This window comes from Phasianus colchicus, chromosome 6 (genome assembly GCF_987193195.1).
Source record: "Phasianus colchicus chromosome 6, bPhaCol1.hap1.1, whole genome shotgun sequence".
Lineage (NCBI taxonomy): Eukaryota > Metazoa > Chordata > Aves > Galliformes > Phasianidae > Phasianus > Phasianus colchicus.
Window position 1 is genome coordinate 37,372,972 of NC_143441.1, and position 22,429 is coordinate 37,395,400.

Below are 22,429 nucleotides of genomic sequence, written 5' to 3' on the forward strand. Positions count from 1 at the left end.
GATACTATGATAACATAAAATGCACTTGAAGTGACTATCTCATGTGAAATAACCATCTAACCAGTGTTAGCAGGTACCAAGGATTGTTCTGGTTATTTTGTCCAGTAAAAATCCTACTGTTAATAAATCTGCTTTAGAGCTTCATAATGCTGGCAGACTTTGACCGGATGAGCTAGTGGAGCAAAGTAGGATGGCAGAAAGAAAATTTTAATCTACTTGTGCATTTCTGTGGCCTTAAAAGCAACTAGAAGTAAAATGGTTTCTGGCATAACTTCAAAAAAAGCCTTAAGCTGTTCTATATTACATTGCTGCTATAATCCCCAAATAAGTGGAGTTGGAAGAAAAGGCATCTTCATAACAGTCCTCACCAAATTAGCTTTTTTAAAAATCTGTTTGTGCTTTGAACAAAACATTGACCATTTCCTCAAATCCGTATTCCAATCTCTGAAACACCTTGTAGTTCTTAGTATTCAGAATACTTATATGCAGCATTTAGACTATTGACCATATAGTCAGAATTAAACCAGCTGAAACATTTAATGATCAAGTTATATTGAACTTAAACGCCATAAATTTTGCAATAGATTTTAAAATTAGCACACTATAAAACTGAAGGTATTTATCAAAATCTTACATGTAGAGTAAACACAGCGCTTTGTGGTTTGGTCTCTGGAAATCAGTTGTCACAAAGACTGCTTGAAAGCAGATCTCTGTGTAGTTGACTTTTGGAGCAATTGAAAAAGTAAAGAAAGAACAGTGTTCTATCTTTTCCCAGGATATGAGCTAGTTTTCAGGTACATGTGCACACAAAACTGAAAGATTCTTTTAAGGATGGCAAAGTATCAACAGTCCTAGAGTGAGGAATTGTGAGAAGATGCGAAACAGTGAAGAGCACTGTTATTGAAACAAGTTATTTCTAGGTATGAAAGGAATTGTGGAGATCCATTAGTGAATTTATATGTTTCCAGAAGTGGGAACTGAGAACATGGAAGCCACTACTGCAAACAGCATATCTGTGAACAGGGCACTGGAATCCACTCTGGATATTACTCCAAGCTATGGAAAGATTTGAATGCCTATTTATCAGTGCAGCAGACGCATTGTAGGCTCTGGATTGGCTCTCACATTTACTTTACCAAAGGTCATTTTCATTAAAACATATAGCTCTTAGGAGCAGGGTTTTAAGATGTTGATTGATAATTTAAAATTGTGCATGTGACTTTTGCCCAATTTACTTTGGGCTCTGGGTTACTTCTCTGTTGCTCCCTTTGAACATATGAAGCACTAAACTTCAAGAGGCCTTGGAAGGACACAGATGGCCACAGGGTTTTCTGAGCTTTTCCACAGCAAGCTATCAGAACCAGGCTAGTCAAAATGTCCTAAAGCTTCCAGCATGGAGCACAGTGACTCTTCCCAGAAGAAAAGCAAGCCATTTGTTGCCTTAGCTTGGAACACACAACTGATTGAGAGGAAAACAGGAGAAAAATACTTGTACTCATTCTCAGCATTAACAGTTTTTAATGAAGAAAAAAAAAAAAGGAGCTCTGGAGGATGCTTAGTTCTCTAGTTACTAAAACACAGAATATCAAATCCATCTTGTCTGGAGAAAGGGCTTTGCATGGTTTCACCACTTCATGTTCTTCACAAATACTGCAGCTGTGTGTCCCAGCATACCTGAGAATGCCACCACCTTCATCTTCCAAGTGTAGACAGGTCAAAATGGGACAACATTTCTGGTTGTGTGTGTCTCAGTCTCCATGCAGTATGTGATATATAAATGGACTTACTGCTATACAGGTGAGAATTAGAGGGAAGCCTACAGCCAACAAAGCAGTTATTTGAACTACAGAGAGAAGTGGTGGGGCACATCAGAGATTGAACTGGATCTACTGCTCCCACAGCTCTATGCTGAATGTGCATGGAGATTGTGAAGGGAGAGTGGAAGGCAGAATGGCAGAAATCAGAAGAAAAATCATTTCTGACTGACCCGAAGCAAAGTCTTGCAATTTCTCAGGCAGGACAGCAGTCACTGCACAACTCTGGCAGCATCAAAAAGTGAGGGAAAGTTTGAGCAGCCTGGGGCACCCAGGGACAATTGCTGCCTCAGCCTGAATTCTGGGGTTCATGTCTCTGGGGAGGTATACAGTATTGGGTACTGGTTTTAAAGGACAGATCAGATGCATTTGAAATATACTGTTTGTTTGAGACTTAAACATGAGAAGGGAAAATATCCTTGGAGAGCTTTTAATCTGTGTTAAGTCATTGATATCATAGCAGTATTTGGAGCAAAGGCTTAAACAAATACAGGTTTGTGCTCAAGAAAAGTGAAGCACAGAGCACTTTCAGCCATAAAGGCATCTTGAGCAATTTATCTTACCTACTTGGCATAAGGCACATGCTTTTATTCTCCTCTATTAATAAAACCAGCAACCTTCAACAAACAGAATGTTTTACAATATATACTAAATCTTTTTACTTTTTTGACCTTCTGAGTAGAGAGTGGCTTTTATTTCAGTTTGATGCAAAGCATCTCCAGCTCTTTACTGAAGGCACCTGCATTTAATCTATGAATAGTCTCAAATTCTTTTATTCCCAGCAAGAAAAGGCTGCGGTCATGCAACTCAGATGTGAAAACCAGTCTAGATCACTCATTGGGTCACACTTGCATTGAAAGCCCATATCTATCACATGCACTCCTGAACCAATTCAATCTATGATATAAAAAAAAAAAAACACCTCAGGAAAATGTTCTGTTGACATCCCACATGTACAGAGGTCCTGAAGTTACTTAGTACATCTACTGGCTGCAGTGTAACAGACAAATACTTGAAGGAGGCTTAAATGAGCAACATTAGGTACTGTTAGCAGCTGAATGATTATAATGTGAAGCTCAGAGAAGGCTCATTTATCTAATGAGAAGTGGTTCCCATTACAAACATACTCAGAAGGTAATGATGAGCTTTCATGCCTAAACCCACAAATATTTCCAGAGGTTTCATGATACAAGTTGTTGTGTAATTACCCAATTACACTCTTTAATGTCCCAGCTCAGCAAAACACAAGCATACTCAGAATATTCAGTAACATTAGTTACTGAGGTTCACAGAAGCTTGTAGGGGCAAGTCCTTTGTCACTAAGACAGAAATGAAGTCACATGTGATTGAATCTGTTTTCAGCTGAACGCATTTTCAACTACAACTGGTTGGGAAAGCAAGTATTTGTTTCAGACTGTTCTAAAGAAATCCAGTTTGAAGTCTTCTGCATTCATTCAAATAAACATCAGAATTTCTTTTTCCCATTTTTCATGCATTCTATCTCAATTTCCCCCTGCTTTCACTTTCTTGTTTAACATCACTTCACCAAGCACAGGTCACTAACTCAGGTAACGTGGGAATCTGTCTCCAAAAGAGGCGGTGGTAAAAACTGCGATGGCATCAATGAAGCCTTTTTGTTGTATTTATTTCAGCAAAGTTCTCTTAAAACATATTACAAAATAATATTAACAGATGTGTATAAACAGTATTTTTAACACAAGGTAATATTTCAAAGTAGGAAATCTTATTAAAAAGCATCACTTGAAACTAGTGTCATTTTCACAGTGTACTGCAATCTGCACAGAACAAAGGAAATAATCCAAAATATTAAATTAAAATAGACAATGCATTCTACCCAATTTTGACTTCAGAAAGCACAAAAGTGTATAGGTAACAAAATATATTCAGGTAAGCTCTCTCAAATTGCAAAATGCTTCATTTAAGTGATGCAGGCTTTTGTAAGGAAGATCCTTTTTCCTCTTACGTAAGCAGTACTACACAACCTATATTATGTTCCTCCTGCAATAGCCACATTTTCCATAATACTTCCCATTATTTGCATATGTGAAACATCCACCTTTCTATGAAGGCTGTTTTGAAAGTAATGCTTCCTATCTTATTATATTGACCCACACTCTCAGAGGCAGATGGTGGTATGGCAGTAAAGCCTGAACCTCCCCACCAACATTCCATTATTTTCTGCATTGTCACAGAAAGGTATTAATTTTGGAGTGACCTACACAGATGTATTAACTTCAACTCTTTCTGTACAGACTTTACTAGCCTCTTTACTTGCACTTACTCTACAAGACATTATGAGCACCCCCATTAGAAACACCCGTTAGAAGCGAGGGTTGGAGACAGTCTCCCAAGATTTATTTAAGAGTATTCATGAATGTGGTATCAAAAGATGCAAAAGAAAAAAAAACTAATGAATTCTGTACTTCACAGCATTATATTATGCTACTAAAAGAAAGAAACCATATGAAAACTTGAAATAAAAAGTTCCTAAGTTGTAAATATAATTGATAAGGTATATCTGTCAAGAATAAAGCATGCAATTAATTACAGCAAATGGGATAAGTGCCATAAAATTAGCATTCATCGTACACTGTCTGATTGCTTTTGAACTTTATCTTATATAGGACCACAGTGCACCACTTAATGTTGCATGGAATGAGGTAATATATATCATTTTCATAGAGGCAAACGCTATATACTATGCTGTTAGTTAAACTACCATAAATCCACCCTGACTCCAACACACTTACTCCAAACTCATGTTACTGTAACTAAGTGGACTGAGCTCTTAATTTAGGCTGTTTTTTTTTTTAAAGATAGCAATGAAAGCAGGCTCAAACAATGAGTCTTTCCTGACTGAAATAAGGCTAAGCTTGCTGCAAGTTGCAGTTAACTGTTTGTATTTAGAAGAATTTTTTTTTTCATCATGTGAATACTTTATCACAGATGACAGTAGCAGAACTATATGAAATGCATTACCATTAGCCAGATGGCTGCAAAATACCACATTTCTGCCCCATGCATGTAAAAATCTACTCTTAATTTGAGGGCAATTATGGGCACTCCCACAAGAATCTTCAGAAAAGACAGACTGTATTTACGATTTCACACTCTGAAATCTCCCTTAGCTGTAATAATGCTCACTTGTAGCTCCCTGGTAGTTTCTGCATCCCTTAATAATGGCACATTTAAATGGAAGTGCCATCACCATGTGCACAATACAGGATTTAAGCATTAGTCTTCTCCATATTCAAGCAATTCCACTGGTATTACAAACTCAAGTAAAATATACACATACAAATCGTGCTGTTAGATGTGCTATATGCTACATAAAGGCAGATGCTTATTATATTCAAGTAACATCTGCACTTTGCTGAAGATGTATTAGATTACATCCTAAATTAGATTCTGATTATCTGCTACACAGGTTTAAATTCAGAATGACTCTTAAGCTATTATTTTAATGGGGGTGACAGCCTCTAAAACAACTGTATATGGTAAAGTAGAGAAGAAAAGTAAGGGGCTATGTCCGTGAGAAGATTATTTTCTTGACTTTCTGTCAAATAAAAACATAAGCATCTTATTTCAAGCCTTCTCCAATATTGTCTTCCCTGCAGTTTCACTGCAGAAATTCCCAGGTCTGATCTCTGCAGAGCTTCTCTTGCAGTACAGACGTCCTGATACAGCAGTGAGCTATCTGCTTCTGAGAGGAAGAAGGCCTTTGACACCCTCCTCACAAAATCACCTCTTTGTAAAGGTGAGTTTGTTAGAGAAGATATAACACCAGGGCTGAACTTATTGTGGTTATGTTGGCCTCCACACAGCATCCAGTGAGGTATACTGCAATGGGTTGCTCAGACTTAAGAGCTGAAACAAGAAATACCAGCATTCTGTTTGGTGCAGGAGAACAATCTGTCCACAGCCTGCATATCTCTGAGCTCAAACCTGAAGAAAAAAGTATGAGGAAAAGGTAAATGACAAGATAATGACAAGATTAGAAAATTACAAGTAAAAATGGAAACACCATTGGAAAACCAGAAAATGGAAAACCAGATGGAACTCTTGCATTTGGGTTCCTGCTTTTACAAAAAAAAAAAAAAAAAATCTTAACAAACTTCAGAACAGGTGAAGAGCACAGGAAAGTGCATGCATTTTAGATACATGTGCTCAGGCAGACACCCACAGTAAAGTCATATAATACATAGTAGTCTCACTTTCAAATAGGTAGATGGTAGGCAGCCTGCAGCTGTCTTATTAATGTTCCTCTTATATATGTGACATACATACACACCTGTTCTTTAGTAGGGCTGGTGAAGGATGGCTGGTAAGAGTTGAGCTACGTGACAGAGCATGCTGTTTGTTCCTAACAAAATAAGAACAGAGTGAAGCAGTAGTGATACTTCGGGAGAAGAAAGGAGAGAAACACAGATCAGAAAGAGCAGTCTGACAGAAGAGTTGGAAGAAGACAATAATCAGTGTCACTGAATACATAATTTCATTTTAGAATTGAGTGATTTAAAAAAACAGAACTCCTAAAATTAAGGACCAGTTCAGCAAAATAAGTATGCTTGTGAATGGTGTCCCTTTTCGGTCAGGAAAAGAATTCATGATTGGTAAGAAACTGAATAGTCTGTTTCCCTTTAAAGCCTGACTTTCAAGACATGTTTCTAATACTTCTCATCATGCAACCTTTCACTGGCTACAACTTGAAGTGGGAACAAGTCTTCCCAAATTACTTAAAAGCAGATTATTTCAAAATTAAATTAGAAAGATCATTAGTTACAACATTCATGATGAGAACAGTGATTATGTTTTGTAAAAACAATGTTCTATTTTTGACCCAGGTCCATTTTTACGAAATTGTGCAAGTATAATTCAGTGTTACCATATTACCATTTCTATTTTGAGGCACACTTAAAGCACTTAAAGATTAAGCAAAACATTTTATAAGATGTAAACAAATTTGCCTCTGAGTACATATAGTCTTGTTGGCAGAAGAAAGTGAAAGCAGACTTCCACTACTTCACTGCGCTGCTTTCAGTTCCAGTACCAAAAGATACATATTTACTCTCACCACAATTTTCTGTGATCCAGAAATAATTGATTTTAAGAGACTGCACTGTAAAAAATAGTTCTGAGTTGAATCCATAGATCCCTTGTCTGAAGATGTTAACAGAAGTACTATCAGGGAACTCTGAAAGCTCTCTTTTCTTTAAATACTGATCACTTAATTAAGATTATATTTAAATATTCCTAAATTTGAGAGCACTTCACTGGGACAGTATATTTATGTTGACACACTGTAAGATGTCAAATACAGACAAAGAATCAGAGTAGAATCCAAATCCAATTTAAACCCCAATTCTGTGCTCTCTTCACTATACAGCAATTAAGATGAAATCCATAAAATAGATATACTGGTTCCATGTTCATGAGTGATCTGATTGATCCTTCCACGTACGCAGTCAAGAGAAACTGATATCAGCGTTCCATTGTGTACTTCAAAAGATGCACGGAGGGTCACACTGGTCCATATGCTTCCCTCTGGCATCTGCCCTCCAATCTGCTGAGCAATTATGGTGGGTTGCATGTGATCCATGGTCAACTGTTGGAGAGTCACCTTAAGCACACTGCACGAATGGATTAGCTTTAAGTTAAATGCAAGACTGGCAACTCCCTTTTCTGTAAAAATGAAGTACTTCTGAGCAAGCTGTCCAGAAGAAACCAGCTGTATCTGTTTCTCATTGGATGAGATCTGGGTGAAATCCAGTAATTTGTTTCTCACAGCACCAGTAGGCAGGCCTGTAACAGAAACTGTAGCTGATATGGCACTAGAAACTGCTGAAGGTATCCAGATAAGGCTAAACATACTAATCCCAGAACTATCTCCAAAATACCGAACATTACACTGTGCGGGAGAGAGTATCTCAAAGCTAATCAGATCTCCAGCAGCAACTTTTGTGGCCCCAGAAGCAGATATTGATGTATCTCTGTAATTTACCCCAGATTTAAATACATTCATTAATTCTCTGTTGGTACCATTCCTATTTATATAAGAAATTAAGGAGAAACCCTCCCGGACACAAGTGTGACCCATAGAATACAATGCTTGGTGCAACACAAATTTGACAACACCTGTTTCAGTGAATTTTATAGCTCTGCCATCATGAGATAAACTTAGCATGTAAGGGTCGGAAACAGAAATTATTTTAAATGTAGGTCGATAGTTGGTTTGGTAATGCATTGCTGTTGACATGTGTGCACTGATTGCCACAGCACCCGTGTCATGAGACAACCAGAACAGACTTAGTGGGCTACTAAGATCGTAAATATGTAAGTCTTTACTTTGATTGCAGAATTGGTTTGGGCTCCTCAAAAACACGGAAAGAGTTTGGCTGGGCTCCACCTCAGCAGCGCTGCTTAAACTGGTGCTCTGGAAATATTTTCCTTCTGGCTGTTCAATGCGAACACCACTAAGTTCATAGCCTTCCTCACTGCCATTTAGCTTTAAGGAAAGTTGCAAAAAATTCCTGCAGTTGTGTTTTACTACAAAATTTAGGTCAATCCACAACAGACCATGCTGCCTGAATATCAGGCTGTGATCTTCGATAGACAGGATGTCACACTGAAGCTTTTCCCTTATCTTCAAGTTCAAGCCAGAGTAAACCTGAGAGATGCCAGACTTCACAGATGGTAAAATGATGTTTGCAGCCCAAGATTCTGATAGCTTGCTTTCACTGGTTGCTGAACAAACCGTGTCACTGACAGTGGAACAAGGCATGGCCACCATGCCATCTTCACATTTCAAACATGCTTGGCATTCTTGCATTTCCTTATTAAAGAAATACTCCTCTCCACACAATCCCAAAGCTGCATCTTTCTCAGCAATTCCAAGGCATCGAAAGCCACCTGTTCACAGAAATAGGACAATTTTATTGTTAAACCCTTAAAACACTAAATGTAAGAACTCTATAAATCTACATACATATCAAGTATGTTTGATAGCATTTAATTATGAGAGAAAACAGAAATAACCTGATGAAATCAAAGAAGTTCTTTACTCAGAGGACGGTGAGGCATTGTCATAGGCTGCCCAGAAAAACTGTTGATTCCTGTGGTGTTCAAAGCCAGGTTGGATGGGGTCCTGGGCAGCTGGATCTGGTGGAAGGTATCCATGCCAATGGCAAGGGATTAGGACTCCACGATTTTTAAGGTCCCTTCCAACTCAAACCATTCTGCGCTTCTATGTTAGATCACTTTGCACTACTGAAGGATCCTTGCTAGCAAACAGAGGAAACACTAGGAGAAACTCCCCTTGTCCAAGCTGAATTCAGTGTTTTAGAGTAGGAAGAGCAAGGAGAGAGAAGGGGCTGAACAGGGGAAATTCTAACCAAAACCTGTAACTGGTCAGATGTGACATTGCTCCAAAGACACTTTGCACTAAGCAGTGAAGATATTTTCAACTAAGGTAGAGTTCCTCTACACAAAAAATGTTCACTGCTGCCCACACATGTTATGGGCAGCGCTGCTGTAGCTGTGATTGCTAAAGCAGTGCTTTCCAGTCTGAGGGACATAGACCTCAGGCATTCTGTGTACTGTTTTTAATGATCCTGCAAGAGACAAGTAGGGAAAACAAAATGGTAAACATATCACTTAAAATCATTATGCAGAGCTTGCACATTTGAAAAGCAGAAAACCGCTGCTGTGAGACATGGGACAGCAATGGTCTTGATAGCCTAAAATAATCAGATGAACAAAACACCACTGAAAATATCTAGAGATGCTGTTTGGAATTACTTAATTTGAAAGAAGGTAATTTTGTGCTGTTAGATGGCACATCTTGACCTGTGGATCAAAGAATGCACACTCAAAGAGTAGGTTTTAAAAACAGCCTGTAATTTTCCAAGTCAGTTTTCCAAGAGCACTGCCATCTGCTGTTGCCTCCAGCTGGAGCAGCTGGTTCCCAGCACCTTTGTGCACAGAGCCTCAGGATCTAAATCAACACACTTAATTTGAGACAACCAAAAGAATAACCACTTGCAGTTTACGCCTCAGAGTTTATGTGACAATGCACTAATTTCAGCTTTTTGACCACACATAATCAAACCCAATGGTTACTTTCCTATAGTTCCTCTTAAGTATCCTTTACTATCACAAGTGTTTCTTAGATGCATACATTTATTTTACTCCTCAGTTGGAAAGTTGCTGTATCTGGGCAGAGATCTGCTCCAAGACTGGGACTACAAGCATTTGACATGCACCCCAGCAAGCCAATTTTCTCCACTGCTCAAGCCAGGACAGTGCTGACTACATAGACAGCTGTCACGGTCAGAAAAGCATGCTCATGTACTGAGAACTGCATAACAGAATAGTACACATGCACCTGGAACATGAGGGAATTCAGAATATTCACTAAAATTCACTTCTGACACAATATTATTCAGCCAAGACCACCAGACGCAGTATTCATTTATACAGGCTTCATATATTCACCCTCATACCTCTTTTTGTCTATTCACGTTTCATTCACCTGATTCTTCACTAACACATAGTGGTATGTAGTGCCATACAGTGTATGATGTGAGAACATTCCTTTAGAGACCAGGTATGGCTTCTTCAGAAGAGCTCGGTGTAGAAAAGTAATAGTTTCCCATTTGAAAAAAGTCAAATGAAACTTAACACTTTATTCCCCTGAAAAGCATCTGGCTTTTTTTTACAAGAAGCAAAAGTGAAATAAATAAGATCACATTTTTTTCAACTACGAATATTCTATAGGGAATGCAGAAGGTCCCTGACAAGCTTTCCTTTTGAAAACAGATCATTTTTCACCACAGAATGGTGGCATAGCTGGCATGACACTTCACCAGGTCTTCTTCTCAGATCAACAGCTCCCACACCATTGCAACATGCAGGATGAGCTGCTACTGAATACACAAATAAAACCATTTCATATAGCAGAGATAATCTGCAGAAGTGCCTAGATATACTCGTTTATGCTATTTGCTTCTTTAATACATCTTTATTTATATTTAAGGTTTTCTATGAATATCAAGCTTTACGAATAGGTGTGGTGACTACTCTTACCATTATGCTCTCTAGTTTTTAATCAGTTCTATCTGCTGCAGGTGCTCCCCCTTCATGTACTTGAAATAGGTGACTTCAAAGCAGCACATGAACTGCTTCCTACTGTGGATACAGCAGCAGCAGCATCCTAACCTCTGCCAGACCTGAAAAGGTCAAGGAGCAAACAGCAGCCAAACATCAGAAGGCCAGCAGAGCACCATGCTGTGACTGCTTCCTATTTCTCTCTACCACATTTCTGACAATCTCTCCCACCTCTTCCTGGCCCCTACTCTGGATGCTGCTACACCTGATTTTGTGAACATCCCAGCTGCATTAAAGTTATTTTGTGAATCCACAGATATGAGGTTGTCCCAGTTTTGTGCCCCCACATGCAGCCAGGCTGAGCCTGTATGTCTGGTAGACATTTGCACAGAACACAGCCAGCCACATGGATGAAAACCTTAACAAGCACATGCAATTCTCACACAAACATGTACAGCACAGGTGGCTCAGGCCTGTTATCTCTAGCTGCATGGCACTGAAGACCAGTAGTGGAATATGCACAGACCATATGGGACTCTCCAGTGACTGGCTCTAGACTGTCTGGTCTCCTTCAGTCGCGGGCATCTGAACATACAAGCTCGCCAAAGTACAAGCTCTGGGTACAGTTGATGATCCACAGACCTCTTATCCTACTCGCCCGTTAGTAGTATGAATTTCTCTAGCCCTCCTTACTTTCCTCTAAACATTCCTAACAATTTTTGTATATTCCCATACCCATCTAAAACACTCCTCAACAGATCTCACGCAATTTCTAAATTCTCTCCCCACAGCATCCCACAGTAAGTCCTAGAGAAACTCCCCTTTGGTTTGCATGGTGTGGACTGCTTTTGGCCAGCTCCACTTGGCAGATTCACATCAAGGACAATAGTCTGACTGCTCTCCTGGGATTGCATGAGGAGAAAACCATGCACTTTGATGGCTCCTTGGTGACAAACATTTATTCAAATAACCTAACAACTCCCGTCTCAGATGAAAACAAGGAAAGGCACCAGGGGAAGAAAGTACGATGACAGAAAAGTGGAAAGGCAAAGAAAGAGAGGCTCCTAGTCGCATGATTTTTTGCTGCTATGTGTTCCCTTCCCACTGTTAAGGGAACATGAGTTGTTACAGATCCAACAAACTTTGCGTGCAGCTCAAAAAACCGCATACAACATCTGGAACTCACACATCAGATCACATCCCCACCTACCCTTCGTTACCCAAAACAAACATCCAGTTTCAGACGCCCTTTTGACAAGTTAATTGCACTTGTATAAGATAATGAGCCATCATGAACAGACAGGCTCAAGGTAGCAATCTTATCAAACAAAAAATACGAAGAGCACTCCCTCTTCCATGACAGATGATGGGTAGAATCACACTAGATTCTGATCAGAACACTGATTCCTAGCACAGTTGATAGGAGACAGATTGTCCTCACATCTTCATAAGCCACCATTAAAAATGGGAAGAGAGGAATCAGAGGAAGAACTTTTTCCTTTCAAACACGTTGCTGCTGACTACGGTCTGACAAACCACCATTACCCAACCGTTTCACAGCAGTATTTTGTCCTCTAAATTTTTCCTCTAGCAATAGAAAACACCTACGCTTGGTCTGGGTCATCCCACACAGCCCTCTGGATAAATTCCTTACAGCCTTCCCTCTCCCATGTCACAAACTAGAGCACTACCAAATGACTCCCACATGGGTGGTTCTCCTTTCCTCAAGCTGGGACCCTGTAGGCTTCCTTCTACAAAACTACCAGCTTGATAGCACCAAACCCAGCCTCCTATTAAAGGAGAGACCAAGCCTTATACCATTCTGATGCTCTGGTTCAAATGTTGTGCCCCAAGCAGTCCTGCATCTAATTGCTCACCACTAAGGCTGGCTACAAGGAAGCATCCTGTCTCTTCTTTAGTTAAGACTGACTCTGCTACAGTGTTTGCCAGGCAAGGCAGCACTGGGTGCTCTCTTCAGTTATTTCCAGTTTTCTCTGGCATTTGTAGTAACACCACCTAGCCATCCTAAGTTCCTGCCAAAATGAAGCAAGGGCAATATATGCAAGCCCAAGTCTTCTTTTAACCCTTTTCTAGGGCCAATTCCCTCACACTTTTTTCTACACCAGTGCAAAATCACTCAAAGAGTTGAAACACCCTTTGTCCCTCAGAAAGGTCACCCACTTCTTATGTGTAAGTCTAGAGGATAAAAAGAATATAAGCTGATGGAAGTCTTCCCTTGGTTGTTTTACTGAGTGTACTTCAGTACAAGTTGTGATTGGTGAAGGCCTCTATTTGATCAGTTTCTTTCAAGTGTTTTTAGCTGACCAGAAGTCATCCTAGTACCTGGATACATTTTGCTCAGTACATCTGTTAATTTTGCTCTTTGTGTCTGACTGCCATAAGAAGTAATGAAGGCTAAATCTGAAGTTTGCCACTTTTTGAACTATTCCACGCAAATCCAATCTTAAACAACTGAAAATTCCTTCACACTCACAAATGATGAAAACTGTTGATCATTCCTCAATATTTGACAATATTATTGCTTAAAGGAGAATAAGATTGATGAAGAAAGGCTCTATAAGCACCTTCATTAGATCAACTCAAATATCTACCTCCGTGCAGCTGAAGGAAAATGACAACTATTTTTCTCCATTAGGAATAGAATCTTTGATTTTCACCCCATTTGCAGCAGCATAAACAAGAACACGGTCAGGTTATAAGAGAAAATTAAAATCAAAGCATATAAAAACCCAAGAAAATAAGGTAAAAGGGACCCTCCAAAGGTCCTAGTCAATATTATGTTCTAAAGAGCCTATTGTCTGTCCACAAGAACTGCTATCAACCTAGAGCTGACTGTTTCTCAACCCCTTTGATTCCATCAAGCTGAGCATACTATTACACACATACAGGCCTGAGCTTTTATCTATCTTTCTGGCCTGTTCCTGAAGAACTAATTATCTTCATCCTTTAATTATCAGAGAATATAACTTACCCGGAGTATTCAGGCATTTTATTCTCTCGCCACAAATGCTTGGAGATTCAGTGCATTCATCTCTGTCCTGTAAATCACAAGAATCATACTGAAAAACTTTAATGCCATAACTTCAGCTTGGAACAGGCACTTCAGGCAGTCATACCCAGGCATATGCAGGCAGGAAGAGGGTGATCTCACAGACATGTTGGAGCAAGACAGCTTGCTCTGAATTTGCTTTATCGAGTTATCCACACAGACTGTGTGGTTCCCAGTTTGCAGACTGTGAGCTAAATGGACTGGTACTACACTAACACTTTTTACATTACATGATCTATAAGACAGTACCACATCTCTTAGAGAGCCGCATTGCTCAATCAGTCTTGAGGACATTGCGACAACCAAAAGAGCATTAGGAAAGGCTCTTAAAGTCTGGAAGGAAGGTTCTAACTGAAAAACATCCAAGAAAGTGAAATGATAAATTAACTTTCCCTCTCAATGGGCTCTATTCTCACCATACAGTAGTAGAGCGGAAAGAACAAAAGGCTAAATTTGCCTTGAAACGCTCACATTAAAGAAAATTAGACAAGAAGAGGGAAGGGGACAGCATCTTTCATGTTTTTCTGTGATGGGGGCACAGCTGTTCAGGCTCATGAGAAGCTAAGAACTGGAGGCAACATCTGGCAAAGAAGTCACTGCTTTAAGCATCCCGACATAACTCAGGATTTTTAAATGGAAGTGACCAAAAAAGCATCTTGTTAACATGCCTGTTCTGTATAGTAAAATGTATTTAATAATTATAAATGTGAATGTTAAACATTTTATATCTTTATACGCTGTTTTTAAGCTAGAATTAGATTTTACATTTGTTTTAACTGATAACTTTCATTTCCAGTTTATAAACAAATGCATGATCGTTAGTTTTACTTAATAAAGCTTTCCTCTACTTTTCCAGTGTGTCCACCAGTTCATGTAATCTGGCCTGGCATTAAATAAATGAACTTATCATGCCTAAGTGTATTTTAGGGTATATTTTTCTACCAGGATGAGTAGAATCAATGACCTGGCAGCTGCTAGTCTTGGGAAAGCTTTACATCCAGCAGACACTACTCAGTGCCCCATTTACAGCAATAAATGGCAATGAGAAAATCCACAGAAAACTTTAGGCAAAATAACTACCTCTATGAATAGCTATTTGCAGAACATCATCCTCATATGTCTAACACAATACTTCATAAACAGTAACTGAAAGATACAGAATTATATTTCACCTGGCAAATCCGATCAGAGTTTGCAGAGCAATCAGCCATTTGGAAAAAACCAGCAGGACACAATGTGCATTTTTCACATTGTGAAGGTGTCTTTTGGAAATTGCAAAATTCATCACTTTCACAAAGACCACAGTCCAGCAAAGACTCCCCAACACTAATCACTTTTGCATCCACTTCTACTTTATGCACAGAGTATGACTTCTGGAGATGATTCCTGACCTGGTTCTGAAGTCCTTGAAGATGACTTTCAAAATAATTTTGAATATCTTCTTGCAAACTCTGAAATGACATTTGTTTCACTGTGTCAAAAAGCATGCCATACTGCACTTTGATCAGATCCATTTGCTCATACATTTTTCTTTGCTGTTCAAGAATCTCCCGTTGCTGGCTAACCAATACATGTTGCTGTTCAGCAAGTTTCTGCTGTAAATCTACAATGATCTGCTGCTGGTTTTTTAGCATTTCAGTAAATTTCTCATGACCTTTTGCAAGGTGAAGCTGTAGTATTAGGGCATCTTCAGATGGAACTTCATTTTCTCCTGAAATACAAATGACTGGTTATTTTCCAAGATAAATAATTTTCCAGGTTGCTGTGTTATCTCTTCAAAAGTATTACAATTTTAATAAGTTTAATGAAAAAGCACTTTAAATTCAAGTCATGATTTAAGACCAGTCCCTTTACTATCTCTGTAGTACCTCCATGGGACTTCAAGCTCTTCTCTTTCATAAGCAACAACATTTATAGTTGGAGACACTGAAAAAGACATAATCAGCCCCCATGCTTCAGGTCATAAATTAATCATCACTGGGGGTCAGTAACAGATGAATCATATCCATGCATATGTCAAATACAGTAAGGAACAAATGGTCAATTTTCACTACAGAGGTGATAAAATTTCTTGAGAACTCTGAGCTATTGAAGGTAGTAAAAATAAGGGTCAATCACAAAGAACTGTAAAAGGAGTCTATGATACTAAGTACCAGCAATAAAACAGGAAGAAGAAACTCAAAGGAGATAAAGGTGAAATTATGCACTCACTGAAAAAAGGAACAATTCTCAGTCTTTCATTTAAAAAACAAAATGAAAAAACAAACGAACAAAAATAAACCCCACTCTTTGCAGATGATTGTCACCACTCAGGAACCACCAGGAGCTAATGTAGTATATACCTAGACACAAACCATGGCCTACAAAGCTATGTCATCATCACTTCAGTACCCTACAGAGGTAAAAAGTGCAAAGAAAATGCTAGGATTAATTATAAGAGGTATACATAACAGAAGAAAATATATCATTATTGGCATTATATTAATCAATACAGCATACACACAGTGTTTGTTAACAAAAGCCCCAGTTCAGTAAGACAAATCATGCAGAGCTGATCACAGAATCACAGAATCGTAGGGGTTGGAAGGGACCTCCAGAGATCATCGAGTCCAACCCCCCTGCCAAAGCAGGATCCCTACACCAGGTCGCACAGGTAGGCGTCCAGGCGGGTCTTGAATATCTCCAGAGAAGGAGACTCCACCACCTCCCTGGGCAGCCTGTTCCAGTGCTCCGTCACCCTCACTGTAAAGAAGTTCTTGCGCACATTGGTGCGGAACTTCCTATGCTCCAGCTTCTGGCCATTTCCCCTTATTTCCTTAAGTATGTGTTTAAGCACATACTTAAGGAGCACTGTCTTCAGCCAGTAACTGGCTGACTCCTGGCAGCAAAAATGGTTATAATTTCAAGTTCTGACCACAGTGAAAGTAGTCATGTGATGGACCGGCTTTCAATGATTTCTCCCCTGATCAGCCTTACAGAACTCTAAGACAGTGTTCCAGTCAATTTACCTTTGCTCCTTCTAGATGTCTAAAGCTCAGTTGGTGACAATATGAGACCTAAGAAATCCTTTGTGACTGCTTTTATTCTTTTTTATTTTACAGTATTGGACTAAATTCAGCCACACTGTTATACACCAGTACAGGAGGCCTTCCACTGCATTAGTTGGTGCTATAGGCAATTCACAACGACACAGCAATACTGAGATAACAAAGCTGCACAAAAGACTACTGAAAATAAATGATATTTGAATAAGAGGAAGGGGAATCTTGATTGTCAAAAAAACCTCTGAAGTCTAAAATAGCTCACCACTAAATGTAGCCATTTCTCTCCATTACCTGTCTAAAGATAACCCATAGTAAATGTCAGACTGGGATGTCTCTAGAACACTGGCCTTAAATCATACAGGATGAATTGCACTTCAAGACATATTCAGTATGCATCAGCAATCCTAATTAACTACCCTTCCACATTCCCCAGCCAAGTATCAAACAGGTACAACCAGTTGCAACACCCAGATGTTCTCATGACCACAGATGCAATATTACCTTTCATACAAACACACACACCATACACAGCCATGGTAAGGAATGTTTTGCAGATATCTGCTCCACGCTTCCGAAGTCCATCCACAGTACAAACAAAACACCTACTGAGAACGCCTTGGAAAGGACACATCAATCTGAGAGGGTGTTGCATGTTCCCTCAGGAACAATCTTAGCGCAGGAAGACTGAAAGAAGGCAGTCATCCTACCATGAGGAAGGGAAGGACGACTGTGAGATCTTCAGTGGGATCCAAGATGGTGCCACTCCCTCCTGATAACCACAGCAGATGGGCACTGGGATGCAGACACTTCTCAGTGCACAGAAAAATGCAACAGCATGTGCCAGGTTTGGCATGTATGAAATATGGCAGCTGCACATTATTTTTCCCAAATGGGAGTGTTTGGGTATGCAGAGAAGTCTGCCCAAAAGAAAAGAACAGAAAAATGGCTCAGGTGGGAAAAATGAAGAATTTAATGACAACTGATCAATGTGAAGAGAAACTCAGAGGAATATAAAATGACACGACAATGACAACAGGTCATGTGCGTGCCTTCATTTGGGATGCCAGTCCTTCATGTGGAGTAAGGTGTAGTCAAGGAGCTGCTGAGAAATATCAATGAATCTTGCAGAGGAGTGGATTCATCTGATTGGAAAAAGGTGTTACATACAAGTCTGTACATCAGCTCCCAGACTCCTCTAGTCTTGGGACTAGTTTCTTTAGAAGAACAGAAGCAAAGGACATTTCCTGGATTTGCCCCACTATGTTCATCACATACTGTTTGTGTAGCTGCTCTCCCCAGCCAATGGTAAATGCATTAGATGCTTCAATGTGTGATTATCACATTTCATTATTGCATTCCACAGGCTACGCGGAATTTCTGCACAGAACCATGCTTCAGTTGCAAATGAGAGTTGAAAAACTTATTCTCTGCACTGTTTCAAGAAGCCTACTGATCTGTGTTCAAAAGGAAGGTCTCAGAGGTCTTAAGCATATGCAGTGAATGTTAGAGGTTGCAAGCAGAGTAGAATACTGGATGCTTGCCTGTGCACTGATTTGAAGGAAACCAAAAACTGTCAACATGGCTCATTTTGTTGTTTCTGATGCCAAGCAGTGGAATCTCTGCTAAATGTTGATGAATCCAGCATGCTGTTCTTCCACTTCTCGGAAAGAAAGCTGTCTTGTGAAGGACTGGATTCAGTGTTTAGAATGGGCAAAATGCATACAGGCCCTTTGTCCAATCCAGACAGAATAAAGCGTTCAGCCCAGGTCATCACACCAAGCACCACGGCTGCTGCAGTTGTCTTGGCTGCAGGCTGCTGCCAATCTGTGTCACTCACAGCTGTGAGGCAAAAGCAGTGAGAAGGAAAAGACTTTGTGGGTGCAGTTGTGTGTAGGAAACAGCCTTCATGTGAGAGCAAGTTCACATGTTACCACTAGTTTGCTCACCATGTGCTTCCGTGATAATGGTGCCTCCAGCAGTTTGAAATGGGTTAGTAGGCAGCGCTGTCCACTTCTTCCCTCCAACACACACAGTGATCATCGCTGCCTCAGGTGAGAATGGCTGGGGTCAGTGAGGCGTGAAAAGGAGAACACACAAATCCCTGACAGCCACTGCCCATGAAGTATCACCCATTCTCAATAGGTTGAAAAACTTCAAAGTAAACTTCTAACCACACTCTTGTTCTTCCAAGACTTCACCTGGCACCATGACTGCAAAGAGCATAAAGTTGTAAGAGCTCACTGCATATGTGTCAAGTCCCAAAATCCCCGGCATCTTCACTGTTCCAATCGTTTGCTTCACTCTCCCATGTTACACTTTGTCCCGTGTCAGGAAGGAGTACCTAACCCCATCTTTATGGCCTAGGAGATCACAGGTGCACAGACCTCATGATGGCACCTGCAAGTGCTATGACTGATCGAGGTTCTCTAAAGACAGTCCTGGAATAAGAGGATGTTTGGAGAACACACTGTCTGACACTCTCAGTGAAGATGTAACATGTGCCTTCGGCACCATGCAGGAAGTGTCACTCTTCTGTCCATGCAGTCCTTATTATTTGCTATGATTTGTACTACTTAGAAATATGGATCTCGGTAAGCACAAAGAAATTGCAAATGTCATAGGTCCTTTGCAAAAGGGGGGTATGGCAATTACAATACAGCTACAAAGAAAGCGCACAGAAGCAGAATAAATGGAGACATCTCTGTTTTCTGCCCACCCTTGGTCACAGGGCACACAGAGGTTCTGCAGAACATCTGGGTGCAAAGACAAAGACAGACATTGTCACAGTAACATGAAGGTGGGGGGAGGAGATGGAGTTAAATCTCACCCTGGGATTGACATCACCAAATTCTGGAGGCTGTTTTGGAGGAGGTGTCACTCCACTCAGTAGGTGTCCAAATTGAGACTCCGTGCTCTCTTGCCTGCAGGAGCCACAGTGCTCAGCTTGGCCACAAGGATGTAACAAAGTTCAAACATTCATCATGCCTTCCATTCGCTTTGACCATCACTAGGGGTGGAATAAATCATTCTTCCTCATGAAATTTATACCTCTCAGACAAGGCATTAGGCAAAAACAAACTGCTCTGTGTTCATTAAAGCTATGCTGATGCTTTTAACGTTGGTAAATCCACACATGCCGGGCAATCACTTTGCATCTTTTGCTGACCCAAGAGTATAACCCTGGACTTGTCCGACCCTCTATAGGGATGCTAAACTGACAGGGGCAGTACAATGCTCTTTATTCTGTGCAATATGAGGAGCTCTGCAATTTGTTGCTGTTTTCTGCTGGCTATCACAGCACAACAACACGTGAGCAGCAGCAAGTTTCTCACCAATGGCAGCAGCTCATTCACTCTGGGTGCACAACTTACTCACAACTCTGAAGCTCCGGACAACGTTGCTACAAATCAAAAAATTCCAGACACAACAATTGCGAAGACAATCAGAGAACTTACACTCGCTTTAAAACAGCACCGCGAAGGTTCCCACTCCACCACACTTCACCTGTTGCAGACCCCCTGAAGGAGCGCACCCTCAGAGGTGATACGACGGGGCAGCGCCCCGCACTCAGCGCCACGGCTCTGCCTCCAAACTACGGCCCGGAGGGACGGAAACGGGGCAGCCCCAGCGCCTCCCTCCCTACCGGCCCCCCGCCGCCCCGCACCTGGCTTCACGTCGCAGGTGAGCTGCACCCCCAGGGCGCCGCCGCCCAGCTCGGGCCCGGCGTAGGCGAAGTCGTCTCCCGCGAACTGAGCGGCTCTGTCGGCGGCGCGGAGCAGGGCGGGCTCGGGGCAGCCCTCGGCGGCGGCGGAGCAGCCGGGGCCGCGGGGCCGGGGCCGCAGGCGGGGCGGCAGGCGGCACTCCAGGCCGTGGCAGTCGCGGCGGGTGCCGTTGGCGGCGCAGCCCCCGGCGGGGCAGGGCTCGGCGGCGCTCCCCCTGGCGGCGGGGTGCGGCCCGGCGGGCGGCGCTTTGCCCTGCGGCGGCCGCAGCGGCGTGGCGGCGTGCGGGAAGGAGCGCGCGGGGCGGCCGGCCCTGGGACCGCAGCGGGCTCCGCGGCACGGCGCAGGGGGAGCCTCGCCGCCGCAGGAGGGGGCACGGCACGGCTCGCCGCCGCCCCCGGCGCCCAGCAGCGAAATGCAGACGCCGAGCCAGCAGCGCGCCCACCACAGCCGTCTGCCCGGCATCTCCGACCGCGCCTGCAAGAGAAGAGAGGCGGCGGCGGTCAGAGGAGCCCCTCCCGGTGGAGGGAGCCCCCATTCCCGTCTGCTCCGCGTGTAAAATAACATCTCTCCCCCCACCTTCCTTCTCATCTCTCCCGGCCGAACCTGAGGGAAGGTGCGAGTGCGGCCTCGGGGCTGAGCTCCTCGGCGGGGCCGGTGCGGCTGCCCGCAGCAGGGACTGCAGGGCGAATGGCAATGTGCAACATTCCTGGGGCTTCCTTAGCATCAGATTTCCCAAGCGCCTCCCTTTAACTCCTTCGCTTCTCCGGCCCCTCCCGGCGGCCGGCGGGGCCCGGGGCTGCGGCAGTGCCCGCGGGGGTCGCCCGGGAAGGGCGGGTGGTGCTGGGAGGCTGGCGTCGTCCCAGCGGCTTGATTCGCGTTAAAAATAACAAGGAACGACTCCAAAAGAACACGAATAAGGTACGTGCACAGCGCAGGTGCCGATAAGAAGTTTCGTGCGGCCGGGAAAAGTTTCTGGTAGTCTAGGACTCTTCTCTCCCACTTCGATCGCCAGAAAGCCGCATCAAAGATCAGCACAGCCGCCAGGTCCTGTTTTCTCTGATGCTACTATCGCTGCAGCATTGGCTGAAGGAGTGATTTTGACTTCACATCAGCTGTGCTGATGTGCACTGCCTTTTGATAAAGCAGCTTCCCTAGCTGCTTCCCAGCAGTGCCCGCACTGAGGTGCGAGAGGCAGCAGCATACCTTTCAAATGCTGCACAGCATGGATAACCCCGCAGCAGGAGCCACCTGGCTTACCTAATCTGTCCCACATGTTGCTGGTGGATAGTGCCTCCAAGTACGTGTTTGCTCCAGTACTAACTCCAATACTAACAGTATTTCACTATTTTGAAGTTGGCCAGCACAGATACAGTAAGTACGGACAGAAAAGAAATTACAGAAAACATGATTTGTTGATTATCCTTGGCTGTCCTTCCATCTGTGGGCTCACACACGTGTCTCCTTGCTCTCATTATCTTAGCAATGCTCTCACGCAGTGTATTTGCTATCAGTTGTACAATAAAGAGGAGAAATGGTGCATTCTCCTTTTATTTTTTTTTCTCTACAACTTTTATTTGATATTTGTTGGGAATGTCATTTTTTTGATCTACACTGGCTGATTTACTGTTTCCTCTACACAGGAAAAGTGTACCA

At 42.0% G+C, this 22,429-nt stretch overlaps 1 protein-coding gene across 2 annotated transcripts; it reads right to left on the minus strand.

The window, feature by feature from the left end:
• Positions 1-7,222: 7,222 nt before the first annotated feature.
• On the minus strand, positions 7,223-22,429 carry LOC149917542 (uncharacterized). 2 transcript variants are annotated; one of them, XM_090142987.1, is made up of 5 exons: positions 21,380-22,429; positions 20,719-21,250; positions 15,183-15,721; positions 13,933-13,999; positions 7,223-8,744 (listed from the first exon to the last, which is right to left on the minus strand). In XM_090142987.1, exons 2-5 carry the CDS (start codon positions 21,236-21,238, stop codon positions 7,225-7,227), a joined length of 2,646 nt encoding a protein of 881 aa, XP_089999113.1. In that variant the 5' UTR covers positions 21,239-21,250; positions 21,380-22,429; the 3' UTR covers positions 7,223-7,224. The 2 variants fall into 2 exon arrangements, with proteins under 2 accessions (XP_089999113.1, XP_089999112.1); XM_090142986.1 differs by having other exon boundaries at positions 20,719-22,429.